At 35.7% G+C, this 16,947-nt stretch overlaps 1 protein-coding gene across 3 annotated transcripts in view; it reads left to right on the top strand.

Annotated features, from left to right (window-relative positions):
- UBE2W (ubiquitin conjugating enzyme E2 W) overlaps positions 1–12,559 on the top strand; it is an 87,910-nt gene extending 75,351 nt beyond the window's left edge. For 2 of the 3 annotated variants that reach the window (XM_004462471.4, XM_058275654.1), the window contains exon 6: positions 5,394–12,559. In XM_004462471.4, coding sequence (XP_004462528.1) covers positions 5,394–5,407 — 14 coding nt within the window. In that variant the 3' untranslated portion in view covers positions 5,408–12,559. The remainder of the gene's footprint in view (positions 1–5,393) is intronic. The other variant, XR_011645641.1, reaches the window with a different exon arrangement.
- Positions 12,560–16,947: the final 4,388 nt, after the last annotated feature.

Genomic DNA, 16,947 nt, shown 5'->3' with positions numbered 1-16,947 from the left:
GGGCAGGCTGCACTTTCTTTCACGCTGGGCGGCTCTCCTTATGGGGTGCACTGCTTGCGCGTGGGGCTCCCCTGCATGGCACGGCACTCCTTGCACACATCAGCACTGCGCGTGGGCCAGCTCCACACAGGTCAAGGAGGCCTGGGGTTTGAACCGCAGACCTCCCATATGGTAGATAGACACCCTAACCACTGGGCCAAGTCCACTTCCCAACCCATAGTGTTTTTTATAACCATTTGTCTTTTACAAAACCTAAGAAGAAATTGTCTTGAAGTGGTGGATTTTTAAAATACATATTTTTTTAATTCTCCCCCCCCCCCACCTCGCTGCTTGCTTACTGTCTGCTCTCTGTGTCCATTCTCTGTACATTCTTCTGTGTGTCTGTGTTTATTTTTAGTTTATTCCCCGCCCTGCCCCCCTGGTGGCTTGCTTGTTTTACTCTCCGTCCATTCGCTGCTCACTCTTCTGGTTTGTTTGTTTTTTTTTTTTACTTCTTTCCCTTTTTGTTGTGTCACCTTGCTGAGTCGGCTTTCTGCGGTGCACAGACCAGCCTGCCTTCACTAGGAGGCCCCTGGACGTGAACCTAGGGCCTGCCATATGTTAGACGGGAGCCCAACTGATTGACAGTCGCTTCCTTAAAATACATATACTGTGAAAGTACAACCCTCCCTCCCAGCCTATCCCTCACTGGCTCTAAGAGGAATAATATTTTTCCTATCCTTACTCCCTGGAAGAAAAATTTTAAAAGGATAATCCATTTTCATGCCCCACTAATGCTGGCTTGTATAAGATAAAGGATTTATTTATAAAAAGTAATCTAAGAATACTTCAGGGATTTCTTATTTCCTGCTTTTTAATATCAGAAATGGGGAAAGGTCATGTAGTAAAACCAAAATCGTAAAAATTATTTAAAATGAAATCCTTTTCAGGCAATTTTTTAATCCCCCCCCCCACCAGTCATCTGCTCTCTGTGTCTGCTTGTATTCTTGTCTGTGGCACCTGGAATCTGTGTCTTACTTTGTTGCATCATCTTGCTGCATCAGCTCTCCGTGTGTGCGGCACCATTCCTGGGCAGGCTGTGCTTTTTTCTCACTGGGCAGCTCTCTTTACGGGGCGCACTCCTTGCACGTGGGGCTCCCCTATGCAGGGGACACCCCTGCGTGGCATGGCACTCCTTGTGTGCATCAGCACTGCGCATGGGCCAGCTCATCACACAGGTCAGGAGGCCCTGGGTTTGAACTTTGGACGTCCCATGTGGTAGGCAGATACTCTGTCCGTTGGGCCAAATCAGTTTCCCAGCATTGGCTTTTTTTTTTTTTTTTATTGACTTTGTAATAATATTACATTAAAAATATATATATATGAGGTCCCATTCAACCCCACCACCCCCACCCCAGCAACACTCCTTCCCATCATCATGACACATCCATTGCATTTGGCAAGTACATCTTTGGGCACCTCTGCACCTCATGGTCAATGGTCATTGGCTTTTAATTCACCTAAATGCTGATTATCCTAATCCACTCTTCCTGTTGCAGGTACAAATATGTTTTTTTTTAACTTAAAGATAATTCTTTTTAAAAATTTCCTTGTCCATTGACTTAAAGTGACCATTTTTCTCTTTCTCTCCCCCACCCTAACCCACCCACCCCCTTTTTTTCATTTCTCTCATTTGGTTCTTCTCTAACATACAATCACTTACTAAAGAGTGGAAATAATAACATTAACATTTAGATGCCTTTGCATATAAAAAGTTATATTAATATATGAATATATATCCCTGATGGTTACTTACTTGACATTGACTGTCATTGTGTTCCCCAGAATTCTTTCATAGTTTCACTGTAAAAGACTTAATTCACTGGAGAATTAAGATTATATATACATTGAAGTACAGATATTCTGTGTTGCCAGTTAAGGCAGAGGTCCATATTCTTTGAGAAAGCAATTGATCTGAGAGGGTAAAGTTTAAAAAAAAATGCCTAACTTGAATAGATACATGAATAGACAGCCCACCTCAGCATACACTGGGATAGAGTCAGTAATAGAATCTTCCTTAGAAAACACGTCTACATCATATTCAGTACACGAGTGAATAAGTGAGTGATTGAGGTTTCAAAGTTATGTATTATAAATATCCATAATAATTGTCCTTGAAAAGATACAAAGTAGGCATTACTAAGTACTCACTGAGACCATAAAATGTTTCAATGAGATAGCTAGTTTTCTGGGGTCAATATTAAGCATCCACTGCTTTCCAGAGGGGAGTACAAATCAATTCAAAACAAAACAAAACCTATCAGGGTTCCCATAGCATTCTCCTTAGATGATAGAGAATAGTGGTCAATAATAAATATGATTTAGTATCACCTGAAGAAACCTGGGCTTTTTAGGAAGTAGATTGGCATAGAGACGAGCTGTGATGCGCAGTAATCTTGATGGGTCTGTAATTTTGGTAAAAGTAAAGTTATAATTTTTATTAATGTAGAGAACTTTCTAGTTCCATTCAGCTAGAGAATTCCTGTAGAATTATAAGGATTATGAGGGAATAGAAACAGAAAATTATCTCAGATTAGTATTATGAAATTTCTTTTCTCCTTGCCTAATAACTGTTACCTGTGAATTTACTGGTTGTGAACCTTCTATTCTTTCTTTTAGGGTTACAAAACCACTTTCTAACTTCCTGAGTCTAAACTTTTATTCAGTTTAACAGTGTTTGCCCTGTTTCCTACTGGATAACAATTCTATTGTCTGTCTACTCTGAAATTTCTGGAATGAGATAAACAAAGTGGTACTTTAATTCCCTAAACCCTTGAGAGACAAAATTTAACTGTAAAGATATATTTCTGTCTTAGAAGCATCATCCAACTTCGTATCTACTGACCTATTACTGTGTTCCTTTTCTTCTAGTCTTCTATCCCTGGGAATAGCGAAGGAGATGTTTCCCAGTATAATGTGATGGTTCTTATACTCTGGGGAAAACTAAATTACCATCTTCTAGCATAGTTCTCTCTCATTAATGTTTCTCAGAAGCCCATGATGTTAGTCATGGTAGGTGTCACCTCTTTAGAATTGATAATTTGTATATTCTATTTGAGAATATAATTTTTATTAGGGGCTTCTACAATTCCAGAAAAAAATTAAATTGCTATATGAGATACTTTTCAAGCAGGCTCCTTGCTCTAAATATTTTCCTGTCCTTTTATTTAGCAAAGAGGTTAAATATGTTGTGTCCTTTCACCACCTTTCATAGACCTATGTCTGTCTTGACCCAAGAAAGATTTACTCCAACAACTTATTTTTCAGTGAACCAGCCCTGGTACCCAATAATCTTTATCTGGCTAGCAACCTAAGTTCCTTCCGCTAATGAATGAGTTTTTTGCTTACTATTTATGGCCCTCTTATTTAAGGTAATGATGACAGGGTTTTGGCTCATACCTGTCTCCACGCAATCATTTGCTCAAAGACTCTTGATTAAATATAGCCAATCAAAAAGTATTTCAATTTGGTTACTTGTTATCCTACAAGTTCTTGTGAGTCTAGCTGTTAGAGATAATTGAATGCCATCTTTAGAACTTAAGTAAGCTTAAATTCTCCAATGATAAGGTATTCAAGACAGGTAGTATTGTACCAGTCCTAGGCTGTTTCTTAAAATATCTTATTCAAAATGAAGATTGGGATATGGAGAATAGCTTTACATGGATTTCCTAATCATTTTGGTAGCTGATAAGACATTCTACATAATCCTAATGTACTGAAAACATTCTACCATGAACAATCTAATAAATGGTACCATCTATCAAAGATATAGGTATCTTTGAGGTACAACTTATTGCTGTTTAACTAGGTAACATGCTCATCGAATTTTATTTGCTACTTTTCTTATATACATTTTTCTGTATACATTTTTCTGTATATATCCTGTATACATTCTGTATACATTGCTATGTGGTACTATTTCTTGATAATATAACATGTATTCTATTTGGTAGAGTTTAGTGCCATCTTTAAGCTTAGAGGTTTTACTTTGCATGCTCTTTAAGAGACAGTTTATAAAGTGATTAGTTTTAGTATTAAGTTCAAGGACCCTAGTGTTGTTATAAAATACTGTATTTAAGAAGTAACTGTTTTAATATTCATATTCCTAAGGTTGTTCTTCATCCGTGACAAATACATCCTATCTGTTCCAAATTCTACAGTAATGTATTTTCATATGAAACTTAGAAACTATAAATTATCTGCTTGTGGAAGGAGTGGAGGGGGCAGGGTGTGGGGTATATGGGAACCTCTTAAATTTTTTAATGTAACAGTTTTTGTGATCTCTGTATCTTTTAAAAAAATTTTTTTTAATTTAAAATGTCAAAAATATGTATCAATAAATTTGATGTTAAAAATTTTTTTAATTGTTTTCTTCCTAAAGATATACTTATTTGCTTATTTAAAGAATTTCATAATTTTTAAAACTCCAATCTGTGCCCTTTAAGGCATATGATCATAGAATATTTCTGTAGATTGCCCAACATAAAAATCATATTTACTAATTTTTGGCTCTCATTGAATCTTTATGAATGGGAATTTTATTAGCAATATCTCAATCCTGGAATGGAATAGTTTACAATATATTTTAGTCAATATTTGCAGGATTTTCTTCTTCAGAGCTTTGACAACTCTTGGGCAGTTGCCACCAGTCTTCTTTCTAAAGCTTCTTTCTGAAAAATAATCTCAAAACAAATCCTTCAGATAGGTTTTGTAAAATAAACCATGGACTAAAAAAAATGGTTATATAAATATGTGCTGAGGCTACCAGAAGGTATTACTAAACAATTATTTGGGATTTTTTAATGACCACTTTTGCATATGTATTTGTATTTGTTAACTGACATAATTTCTAGAGAGAAATTAACATTAAGATTAAATAGCATGGCAGTGTTGGCCAGGAATTTACTTCCTATCTTGTTACAATTTTGAATTGTTGCCCATAAAAGAATTTTCTTAAAATGGTAAATCCTGAATATGTGTTTAGATAGCTTTACAAATTTTGAAGCATGACTGTTCATTTTATCTGTCTGTAAAAACAAATAAGACTCCCCACTCCCCAAAACAAAAAGTTTAAAAGAAAAGCTTGTGGATGTTCAATTTATTTTAGACAAAACTAACATACTTAGAAAATATTTTAAAGTGTATGTGAAATTTCATTGCCCTGAAAGAATAGCTTGATTTGTCACCGTAATTGAACACAAATTAGACTTTAATTTGCAAGATTGGGGGAGGCAAGTGAGATGTGTAAACCATATTCTTCTTGCTGTATGGAATTATATCTGTTAGACTAACTTGAAGGTTTTACTTATTCATGCTTAACATTTTAATTATCTTTTTTTCTCCTTTTCTTTAAGATGATACTTGTTGATGCCACTATTATCATCCTCCTAGCAGAAGATAGTCCTACTGAGAAAATGAGCACTTTGATCATTCAGTCTTTGAACTTTAACCTTTGACTGGAAGTGACCTATAGGCAATGAAGACTACTTCCTTTTACTGCATTTTTACTCGTGTGCATTCTGGGCGCATGTTGATCGCTGGTTCAGTCCAGGCAACTGACGTGCTTTTAATAGTCATACAGTATTAATGCAGAGGTCAGGAAATGTCAAATATAATTCCATTTTTTATTTTTATTTTTTTAAGCTTTTGGAAAAGTTCCAGGTCCTCATGTATTGTGCAATAACAATGACTTCCTTGGCGGTTTTGGTGCGTTCATTGCCGGCAATGGACGTTGTAACAGAAAAAGTTTTCATTAATTCTTGCCACCAAATGATTAATGCATGATAGGGCCTTTGAAATGAACTTATCGGGTATAGTGGGATTATTAATAAAGTGAGGGATCCAACATTACTTTGAAAGTGACCCCAGCTGTTTATATTTGGATTCTATGCACTGTGATTCTAAGGTTAACAGCATGAATTAACATGCGTCTTTAAAGGACTGTAATGAAAGATCATTGCATATTTATTGAATTGTTTATATCTGCTGTCAAATTGTTTTGACATGGAAGGTTTTCAAGTAACATTGGCAGAGAGGTACAATATGTTATCCCTATGGTGAAAATAAACTCGTTTGTTGTATATAGTTCCTCAATCTCTGAAGTGAAGATATTAGTATTATAGGGTATGAATGGTTTAATCAAGGTTTATTTTGGAAGTAAGAAAAATGGCAGTAATGATTAAATTGCTGCAGTCAATAAATTGGGCTTGTTATTTATACATTAAAGAGTTTTCCAAATAGATTACACGCTGTTACTTCCTGCTAGCCATCAGCATGAGCCCTACTGCCTAAACACTATTTCACTTATTTATGGTTAAAAAAACCCATAAACATTTTTGTTTGCGATCTTGTTTCTTTTGTTTCAAGTCAAGTTTGAATGTTACAATACTTTAACTGAAAAACTTTTGTCAAGTTTTTTCTTGTAAATTTTCTTTACTTGTACGTTTCATCTTGTCCTTCAATCTTGTACCCTAAAATGAGAAATACATTTTTGACAGAGGATTAATGTTTTAACAAAAGAGTGTGGACATTTTTATTTTAAAATTTAGGCAAAAGTACACTATAAAATGGCATGTTTGCTTATTTGTCTCACACAACTAAATAGTTATTTTCCTGGTGGGATTTGCTTTGTTTAGAGTTGTTGTTTGAAAAACTTTGCTTACATTTACAGCTAGGTATTTTTTTTCTATAGAAAAAAATTGTTGAAAGGTCCAGTTCTCAGTACCATGTAAATAACTGCAGCTAGTTTCTCTTTTTAAAAAGCAATTAATGTATTTTATAAATTACCTTTTCACATATGCAAGATCTGTTTCTACTACAATGTTATTTTTACTAATGCCTTATTGTTGCACTCTTTTTGAAATATCTTGCAGTGAACATATAAATCACTTTGGGCTTAGAAATATAAGTGAGTTGGCTGAAAGGTTTGAAATACATACCCCAGCAAAACTGTCCAATCAGTAATTGGCAAAGACTATTTGAAAGTATTGTTTTTAATCTCTGTATAGATCACATTTTGTAGCTTTGCACATGCGGTTAATTAAGGACATATAATTTTACACTCCAAAAAAGTATAATTGCTCAACTCAGGGGCGGGTAGACTTCAGAAATATGTCTGCTGCAGAAATAACTTGAAAAATACAAAAAAACATAACCAGCCACCAAATTGTAGACACTGTTCATAAAACTACTCGGTAGCAGCTACCACTTTTTAAAAATTAAAAACTTGTTCTATTCTGACTTAGATATACACAATTTCTCAGTGTCTGTCAACCTTATTAGTTTAACCAAGACAGAAAATGGGTTTTTTTGGATTGCTTCGAACACTTAATTTTTAACTGCTTTTTTAATATGAAATTTACAGCTGTAGATTATGTATTTTCATATTTTACATAACTGCTCTAAACTACTGAATGATTTGATCATTTTTCGCGGGGGGTTGGGGGTGGATCTCTATACTGCTGCTCCTCTTACTAAAACCCTTTTGTAATGAAATGACCTGTGATATTTCTTCACCAAAGGAATTATTCAGATACCAGGTCAACGATTAGCAGTGCTATACTATACATTAATATGTCCTATAACCTCAATTGAGTTTTATAATAAAAAATACATACCTCTCTTCATACAAACTGATTCCATAAAGTAGATTAAAATGAAGCAGAGGAAAGTAAGGTAAACCAAATAATTTCAGTACATTTTTTATCCTTTAAAGGAAAGAAAACCATAATCAGATAAAACCTTATTCATTATTCCTTTGAATTTAGGAATTATTGAAAACTCCTTTGCACTTAGATTTAATTATGAAGTTAATTTAAAATGTTAACTTTTTTTTAAGGTACCGGGGCCAGGGATTGAACCTGGGACCTTGTATGCAGGAAGCCGGCATGGCGCTCAGTCACTGAGCCACATTTGCTTCCCTGCATAGGTTTTATCTTTGTTTTGCTTGCTTGTTTTGGTTTTTTTTCAGAAAGCACCAGGAACTTAACCTGGGACCCACCATGTAGAGGAGGCAGGTGTTGAACTGCTTGAGCCACATCTGCTCCACATTGTTATTAAAAAACACAAAAATGCCAGTCATTGCTCTATAAAGGGTGATTCATTGCTTCATAATAAAAAATATTTCTCTGTAATGTGTTGTTGAATGACAGCTAGAATATCAAGAAAATGTACATAGGAACATGTTATTTCTCTCTTCCTTGCATCCCCTCCATGGGGCACTATTTGTTGCATAGACCAATAGACTTGTACTCTCATACTTAGAATACATGTACTCTATTTATTTATTTTTGGACATTCTTTTGCTTTGCCAAATTCTGTTTTCAGTGATACAGTAATTCCTTATTTATGCATGCTTAGATCATGAACTTGTGCTCTTTCAAAAAAAAAATTAGGTCAAGTTAATTACTGCTATAGATTCTGAAGGGAGAGGACTATATCCAAATTTGTAATGTTCTTTTTTTTTTTTAGAATTAAAAAAATAACATTTTATGACTGTTCTTGTAAGGAATTAATAGTCATCTCTAAAGGACTTACCTGTAACATAATTCTTCCTTTTACCTAGCAGGGAAATAAAGTATTTTTTAATCTCCAGAAGAAAATGCTGAAAATAGCTTTTATATAGTCAACAGTTCATCTGGGGAAAGATCTTAATCCTTAATGTTTGGTATATAACTATGTGGTATTAAGTAACTAGAATAGTTCAAAACTTGTCCCTGCTGAAATTTTTAAAATTTTCAAGAAAATATGTTGAATCCTCTGGTGGATAATTTTTTTAGATTCTAAAACAGGTGTGTAATGACTTCTTGATTATTCCCAAATTGCATCAAAGATGAATTGACAAATAATGGAATTGAGTGGTGATATGGAAATGGTATGTAACTACATATTACTTGTTTCTGGTAAGCAAGTCTATTTTTAAAAAGCCTGTTGTTTTTTGAGAATTGAGGTACTTAAGAATTGTTAAAACTTCTTGCTAAAAATAGAAGAGAAGAGGAGGTACTGTGTGTGCAAAGTTTTTTAAATAAAAAATTCAGTGTCACTAGTTCCAAACCTATAATGGTTACTACTAATATTTCTTGATCTCATTTTTAAGTTTTTTGTACATACTTTATAACTGAACACTTAAAATTTGTAATTATGTATAATTGTGTATATAAGTTGGTTTCCAAAAAGAATACAGTTTTACCCATATTTTTCTGAGAATTCATTGTTCTCAAAATCAGCTACTGTACTACTTTGCATTACACTGATGCCTTTAATGCCTTTGCATGTTTGAATCCACACCGATTCACCCCATTCCTCTTTTGAAGCTGCCTTTGATTTATCCTATTCTCTTTTTTTTCTTCCTTAAAGTCTCTTCTCTCAAATATCAATACCAGTCTTCACCAGTTTCCCTCTCTGGCTTCTAAACTAAGTTATTATTTCTTTTCTTTTGTGGGGAGTGAATCCAGAGAAGGAAGATTATTAGAATTACATCACAAACTTTGAAAAAAAATTAGAAAGATCCTCCTTACCAATAAAAGACATGGGATTTTTGATACCTAATTTCAGTCCATGGCTAAATTTATTTGACAGTGCTACTTCATAGATGAGCTGATAACTAATTGTAATTCTTAAATACTAAAATTGACAGGATTTTTTTCTTCTACATTTACATTACTGTTCCAAAGCCTAATTATTGCCAAAATGAACTAAATCATTTGGTTTGGTAAAAGTATCCTTTTAAATTTCTCAGCCATTTTGAGATGCAGAACTTTTAAGTAATTTATTTTCTCAGCATATATATTGTGCATTAATATATGAAGATGGTTTATATACATCTATAAACAGAGGCCCATGGAATCTAAACATGTACCTCAATCTTCGTTATCTAACTTTCAAGTTGAAGTCATAATTCACTGGAGGATCTATATTCATGATAATTATTTAACTATCCAATGTTAGTATTTGGTAATGAATCTCCAGGATGATTGTATTCATCTTTTTTAATGAAAAAAATCTGTTGACAAAACAATATGTAAAGCCATTCTGATATGTAGAAAGAATGCCTGAATAGAAGCTGATAACATACCTCAGGAACTTTCAGTTTTACAAGTTGAGTGCAGTTAACTGGGAAGTGGAGATCCAGTTTTGTTCTTTTTCTTGGCACATCCTGTCTGGGTTTTGAGAAAAGCTTGCTCCTATAAATAATTCTAAGATGTTTTCATAAAGGCAAAAGCATGATTTCAAAATTTACTGAGCTTTGATTTTTTAGGTGTTACATACCAGATTTTCTGTATGTGGAAAGATCCTGTCTCTCCTTTAAAGCCTGAAGTTCAGGATTAATGAGAATTTGTAGATTGTCAGAAACCCTGAAAATGCAAGTCTCTTCAGATAAACCACAGATTTTTATATGAATGCAAATTAACTGCTAGTCTTGTGGTAAAATAATTATTTGAATGGATTTTTAGGTTAAGTGCATGTTCAAGTCAAAATGAATTGATTATTTTTAGTTGGTACTGTTTTTCTCTCGATATTAAGGAATACACATTGTGAATTTTATTAATCCTTTCATGCCTGAGGATATGAATAGGATGGATGTATAAATTTTATAAATTCAAGTTGCAAAACCTGTAAAGTTACTACTTTTTAAAAATAGAATATAAATGTTAAGACTGAGAAAACCAGATGTTCTATATTTTTAAATATGTGTATCAAACTTTCGTTAGTTGAATATAAATTGTGTGCTTTATGAATCCTTAACTTTTAATAATAAAACAGTTTGATATTTCCTGTAGACTTGGAATACTAACTTGGGTAGATATTAAACCTCTATGTAGTTAACATGTAAATTTATATGTAGCCCTTTTTCCAAAAGACTGATTTTTAAAAGATTATTGAAACAATAACATGTCCATTTCCAAAATGAATGCAACAGAAGAAAGACTAAAGCTGTTTATTTGCTTACTAATTAAGAGAGAATCTTTAATAGTTGTAGGTAATTTATTTTAGAGTTTCTTCATGCTTTATTTGTCCTAATTATAGACTGGGCATTTTCAGAGAGGATGGAAATTCTTAGAGATACTGTGAAGCTGGTGTTCCTGAACTTCAAGTTGTGCAATTAATAACAAGGACATACTATAAAGGACTTTTAGATGCCTTTCTGAGTATACAGATACCTGACTTGACTTAAATAAGTGACTCCTGAAGCTATGAGAAGAGAGAAGGAAATTAGCAGAAGAAGGGGAACTGAACTTCAGTCATTCCTGGCAGGAAGAAATACACTATGCTCTGCTGGTATTCTAAATTTTCTTTTCCACAGGGGATCTACCTGCCCCAGGAGCACTTTACTCCCCATCGGGTCAACCATACTACTAGAAATAAAACTGTCAAATTTTAACATGCTATATCTGCAACCTCAAACGGTTCATAGCCAGTCTGGTAAATTCAGTACCCAGCTCCCTTTGAACTGTGATGCACACTCACCCTTTATTATAATCCTTAAAATAAGTTGTACCTTCCATAGTAGGTATTAGTTTTCTCCACTAGTTGTAAGCTACTTGTGGATAAGTCATTCTGTTTTAAGTCCTTCCTGTATTCCTTAGTACTTGTCACACTACCTAACACAGCGAAATGAAACATGAGCTGAACTGAAGGGTCAAATGCCACAGCTGATGACTTTCTATGCTTGAATAATATGGCCCAAGGCCAAAGTGATTGTATAACTATCCTGTTGGGAAACTGTGTCAAGGACTATTTTTATTAATATAGTTGGTTATTGGGTTTCTTTTCATGCTTGCTTATATAATCTAAAATATTTAAGTGGGAATAGTGTTATCTATCCAGTGGAGTATGGAAGTATTTTGCCAAAGGAAAGTTGAAATGAGAAACTAAGGTACAAAGTACCTTATGTCTACATAACCAAGAGCCTAATATTGGTGGATATATATCCTCAGGTCAGAATATAATATGGGTCAATACAGTCTGCAGAAACGGTATCAAAATCAACATTAACAATTTATCCATCTCTACTCCCACCCCAGTAAAAGCATTCCTGTTATAATTAATGGCATTACTAAACAATCTAGTTATCACCAATGAAGAATAGTCATTTCTTCCTCTCACATTTTTCATCATGAACAGTCCTGGAATTTCTCCTTTTTTTCCAGCTGCCCGCCCCCCTCCCCCACCCCCCTTTCCATTACAACCTTAAACAATCTGGTTCTAGTTTCCCAGGCTCTATTTTATTCATCACATCCCTTGTTCCATAAATAGGAGCAATAGAAATCTACATTGTATTTTGCAAATGTTCATCCCTGTTCCTGGATTGTTTGTTATCTGCTTTTCTACCTGAAAGGTCCAGTTCAAATGTAATTAGAAAGGTTATCACTCTTGTCCCTTCTCTCCTCCTCACCCCTTACTGGTATTCTCCCCTGAACTCTTAAACAATAGGGACAATGTTTCAGTTGTGTTTGTGGCCCTAATATGTAGCGCATAGTACATAGCATATAGGCTTTTAATAAATGTTCATTGAATTAAATTGTGTTTTTGTCCTATCTTTTTCAAGGAATCTTATACAGATGCTGACTGTATTAGCTAAAAGGGTGCTGATGCAAAATACCAGAATCTGTTGGGTTTTATAAAAGGGTATTTATTCGGGATAGACGCTTACAATTACAAGGCAATAAGACTTAAGTTACTTCCCTCACCAGAGTCTTCCCATGTGTTGGAACAAGATGGCTGCCAATGTCTGCAAGTCTTCAGCCTCGTCCTCCTGAGGCTCCTTGGTCCCAGCTCCTTCCTTTCTAGACTATAGGTTGCCACAAGTCTTGTCTCTCTCCCTGGGGTTCATTTCTCTCCAGGCTCAGCTGCTCTGCCCTCTCCACAAGGCCAGCTGTAAACTGTCAGGCGAAAGGCTTGTTGTTTTTTCCGGGGCCTCTGCCATGTCTAATGGAGCCTTCTCCCCTCACATATCTGCTTCTCTGTTCACTTCCCATAGCTCTAGCATCAAAAACTCCCAACTCCTCTGCCATGTCATTTTCTCTGAATCCCTGCCCACCAAAACTCAGTGTCCTACTGATACAGCCCAATCAAAGCCTTAATCATAATTTAAGCAAGTAAAAATGAAACTTATGAATTTAATAGTGTAATATACCCAGAGGAACAGACAAGTTTACAGACATCATCCAATATCTATTTTTGGAATTCATAATGCCAAACTGCTACATTGGGAATTTTTTTTTTCAAGAACTATTTTATTTCTCTCCCCTTCTCCCCACCCCCCAGTCTGCTCTCTCTGTCCATTCGCTGCATGTTCTGTGTCCACTTGCGTTCTTGTCAGCGGCACCAGGAATCTGTGTCTCTCTGTTGCATCATCTTGCTGTGTCAGCTCTCAGTGTGTGCAGCACCACTCCTGGGCAGGCAACGCTTTTTTTGCATGGGGAGGTTCTCACAGGGTCGCACTCCTTGCGCATGGGGCTCCCCGACCTGGGGACACCCCTGCGTGGCACGGCACTCCCTGCGCACATCGGCACTGCACGTGAGCCAGCTCACCATACAGGTCAGGAGCTCTGGGTTTAAACCCTGGGCCTCCCATGTGGTAGGCGGACTCTTATCAGTTGAGCCAAATCCACTTCCCGTACACTGGGTATTTTGAACATAATCCAAACTACCACTTGAGTGGAAATGTTATACCAGAACACCCTACCCTTCTTATCCCAGAGAGTTTGAAAAAAGTACTTTTAAATCATTAATCATGCATTGATGTTTGCCTTCTTTTTATAGGTGTTTCTAATATCCTTGTTTTTCCTCTGAGATAAATTGAATTGTATTTACAAATATAATTGTTTTAGACAATACATTTGAAGAGCCATCATAAACTAATACTCGTTAAAGTTTAAAAAATGACCTTATGCAAATACTGTTGAGCATCTCGTATGCCAAGCAACATGGCAGATAAAAGAAAGTACATCTTCAAAGGACCTATGTAATAAGGGAGATAATTGGAAAATACACAATATAAAAAAGTTAGGGTCCTAAGTGATGCAGATAAATGGAAGTTTCTGATAAGCACAGAAATGAGTTTGCAAAAAATACTCTCATGGGTCAAAAATTGGGGAACTTAGAAATGTTCCAGGCAAATACAAAGCTAGCAAGTACAGAAGCCTTAGGACAGAAGTGTGATGAAAATTGTCAAGGAGGACTGTGTCTGGTTCAGATTGAGCCAGGGGAAGGAGGAGCAGAGTGATTTTGGGATGAAAGCCTGGGGCCAAGTGATACAGGGTCTTTTGAGTTAGTAAAATTAGATTATATGGCACTTTAGTTTCCACTAGCAGACAGGTGAGCCCAGCACTCAAAGTTGTTTTTGTCTTCAAACTTTTATCTGTTGGAAGAAAATACCAATGAAACTGAGCCGTTTAATATCACAGGAAAAGTTGCCCAGAAAGCTAAAATTATGCCCAACACCCCATTAAGAAAAATAATTTAAAGCTGATAGCCAAGAGGAATATATCCTCAGAATAAAAGTAAAACTGAATAAGTCAGCTCTGATTCAGACTTGCACCCTGGGGTCTGATCATCTACATCCTAACATCCTAAGTGTTCAGGGAATGCCTAGCCTTGAACCTTGGATTAAGCTGTGGTTTCAGCAGATGACCAATAGAAGCAAATGAAAATCCTCTCTGGAGGAAGGTAGTTTCTAGGCCTACAAGTTATTCCTATATATGATTTATTTCAAAACAACGGCCAGCATAAAAAGATAATTTCAATCTAGGAAATAAGATGCCATGATTAAGAAACAAGTAATGTAAGCAGAAAGCATTGGGGGAGTTTGGGGAAAGGGCGAGTGACACGTTCTGATATAGTTTACTCATCTCCATCATGCCACGCAGCTTGTTGGGAGCTTCTGAAGAAAAAGAACCTGTCTTGTTCATCTTTATACTCATTCAAACATTGAGTACCTACTGTGTCCTAAGGAGCTTATGATTTGGCAGAGTGGACAACAGGTAATGGAAGTTCAGTGTGACATTTTGTATGATAGGATACTCCCAGAGTGCTGAGTGAGATTTAAGGCAGGAGCAATCAGTGCTGCCTAGGGAGTTAAGGAAAGAATTGAGGGGCAGTGATGAGCTAAAGGAGAGTATTTACTAGGCAAAGCTGGGAAAGTGAAGATGAGAACTCCTGAGACAGCGCACAGCAAGTCTAAAAGCTCCAAAGTGAGCAAGAACTGTGTTTTTGAAACCCTGAATTCGAATGATGGAATTGTAAAAATTAGTTGAGAGAAAAACCTGGGGCTAGACCAGGAAGGACCAGGTTTTGACTTTTTGTCTGTGGCCAATAGAGACTGATGTAACAAGAAAAATTACCTTATCTACAGTCTGGGTTGGAAGTGGCAGAAAGCAGAACAAAAAACAAATTTTACTGCTTATTGACTGACAGCTGGAAAGGAATTTGTAGTCCAATAACCTAACCAATGAATCAATGAATGATTTCTCAGTATCTTTGAGGCGATCACTGCTAACCAACTTCACTGATAGGGATTAACCTATGAAAATGATTGGATTTTTGAATGAATCTGTAATTCCACCCAAACTTCAATACAAGCCATCTCTTTTCTAGTTCTGTGTTCTGGAGACAGAACAAGTCCTAGTTCCTTTTCCAGATATTTAAAAAACATGTTTCATGGCACACTTACTACTCTTTCAGGAAAACATATACCTCAAATGGTTATTTACATGATACAGTTTCAAATCTTTTCATCATTCTTTTGTGTAGTCAGACTTTTCAAAGATGCTGAAAGTATGGAAACCAAAATTGACCTTAACACTCAAATAGTCTGATACACAAGAAAATGGAACTATTCTGTGATTTAGATCAGGAATTTTCTATGTTTCTTAGGACTCTAGATGTTCCTCATATGTACCTTGGGCACACTTGAATATAATTCATGTTAATATTCTGCATAAGTTTTCTTAGGGAAAAAGGTTTGTTGTTTAGAACACATTTGAAAAACACTGATTTAGACCTCTTTTTCTTCCCCCTCTACCCCCGAGATGGCTTCCTCATCTGCTTGCTCGTTGTTTTTGCTCTTTGTCTGCTTGTTGTTTTTGATCATCTACTTGTTTTTTGGGGTTTTTTCCCTCATTGTCTACTCACTGGGAACCAAACCTGGGAGGTGAGCACTCAACTGCTTGAACCACATCTGCTCCCTATTCATTTGTTTTTGCTCATTCTCTGCTCATTGTTAGCTCATTGTTTTGCTCCTTGTCTGCTCATTGTTTTTTTTTTTTTTTTTTGCTTGTTGTCTGTTCATTGTCTCCTCATTATGTGTGTTCTTTAGGAGACACTGGGAACCAAACCCAGGACCTCCCATGTGGGAGGCAGGCACTCAGCTGCCTCCCCTGGACACTACTTTTAATAATGCAATTCCATTTTTTTGGTAGCCACATCACATGATTTTGATTGGTAAAAGCCACATCTTTCATTTTGCTTATATCTGTGTACAGGCATACTTCGTTTTATTGCACTTTGCTTTATTGCACTTCATGGTTTTACTTTTTTTTTTTAATTGAAAGTTTGTGTCAAACCTGTATCAAGCAAGTCTATCAGTGCCATTTTTCCAACAGCATGTGCTCACTTCATACCTCTGTCACATTTTAATTGAGGTATGTACATTGTTTTTTTAGACATAATGCCATTGCACACTTTATAGACTACAATATAGTATAAACATAACTTTTATGTACACTGGGAATCCAAAAAACCAGTGTGACTCACTTAATTATTTCTTTTTTTTTAAAGATTTATTTATTTCTCTCCCCTCCCCCCCCCCCAAGTTGTCTGCTCTTTGTGTCCATTTGCTGTGTGTTCTTCTGTGACCGCTTCTATCCTCATCAGCGGCACCAGGAACCTGTGTTTCTTTTTGTTGTG

The sequence above is a fragment of the Dasypus novemcinctus genome, chromosome 14 (assembly GCF_030445035.2).
Source record: "Dasypus novemcinctus isolate mDasNov1 chromosome 14, mDasNov1.1.hap2, whole genome shotgun sequence".
NCBI lineage: Eukaryota > Metazoa > Chordata > Mammalia > Cingulata > Dasypodidae > Dasypus > Dasypus novemcinctus.
The sequence above is the reverse complement of the archived record's forward strand: the minus strand, read 5'-3'. Positions and strand labels throughout refer to the sequence as shown.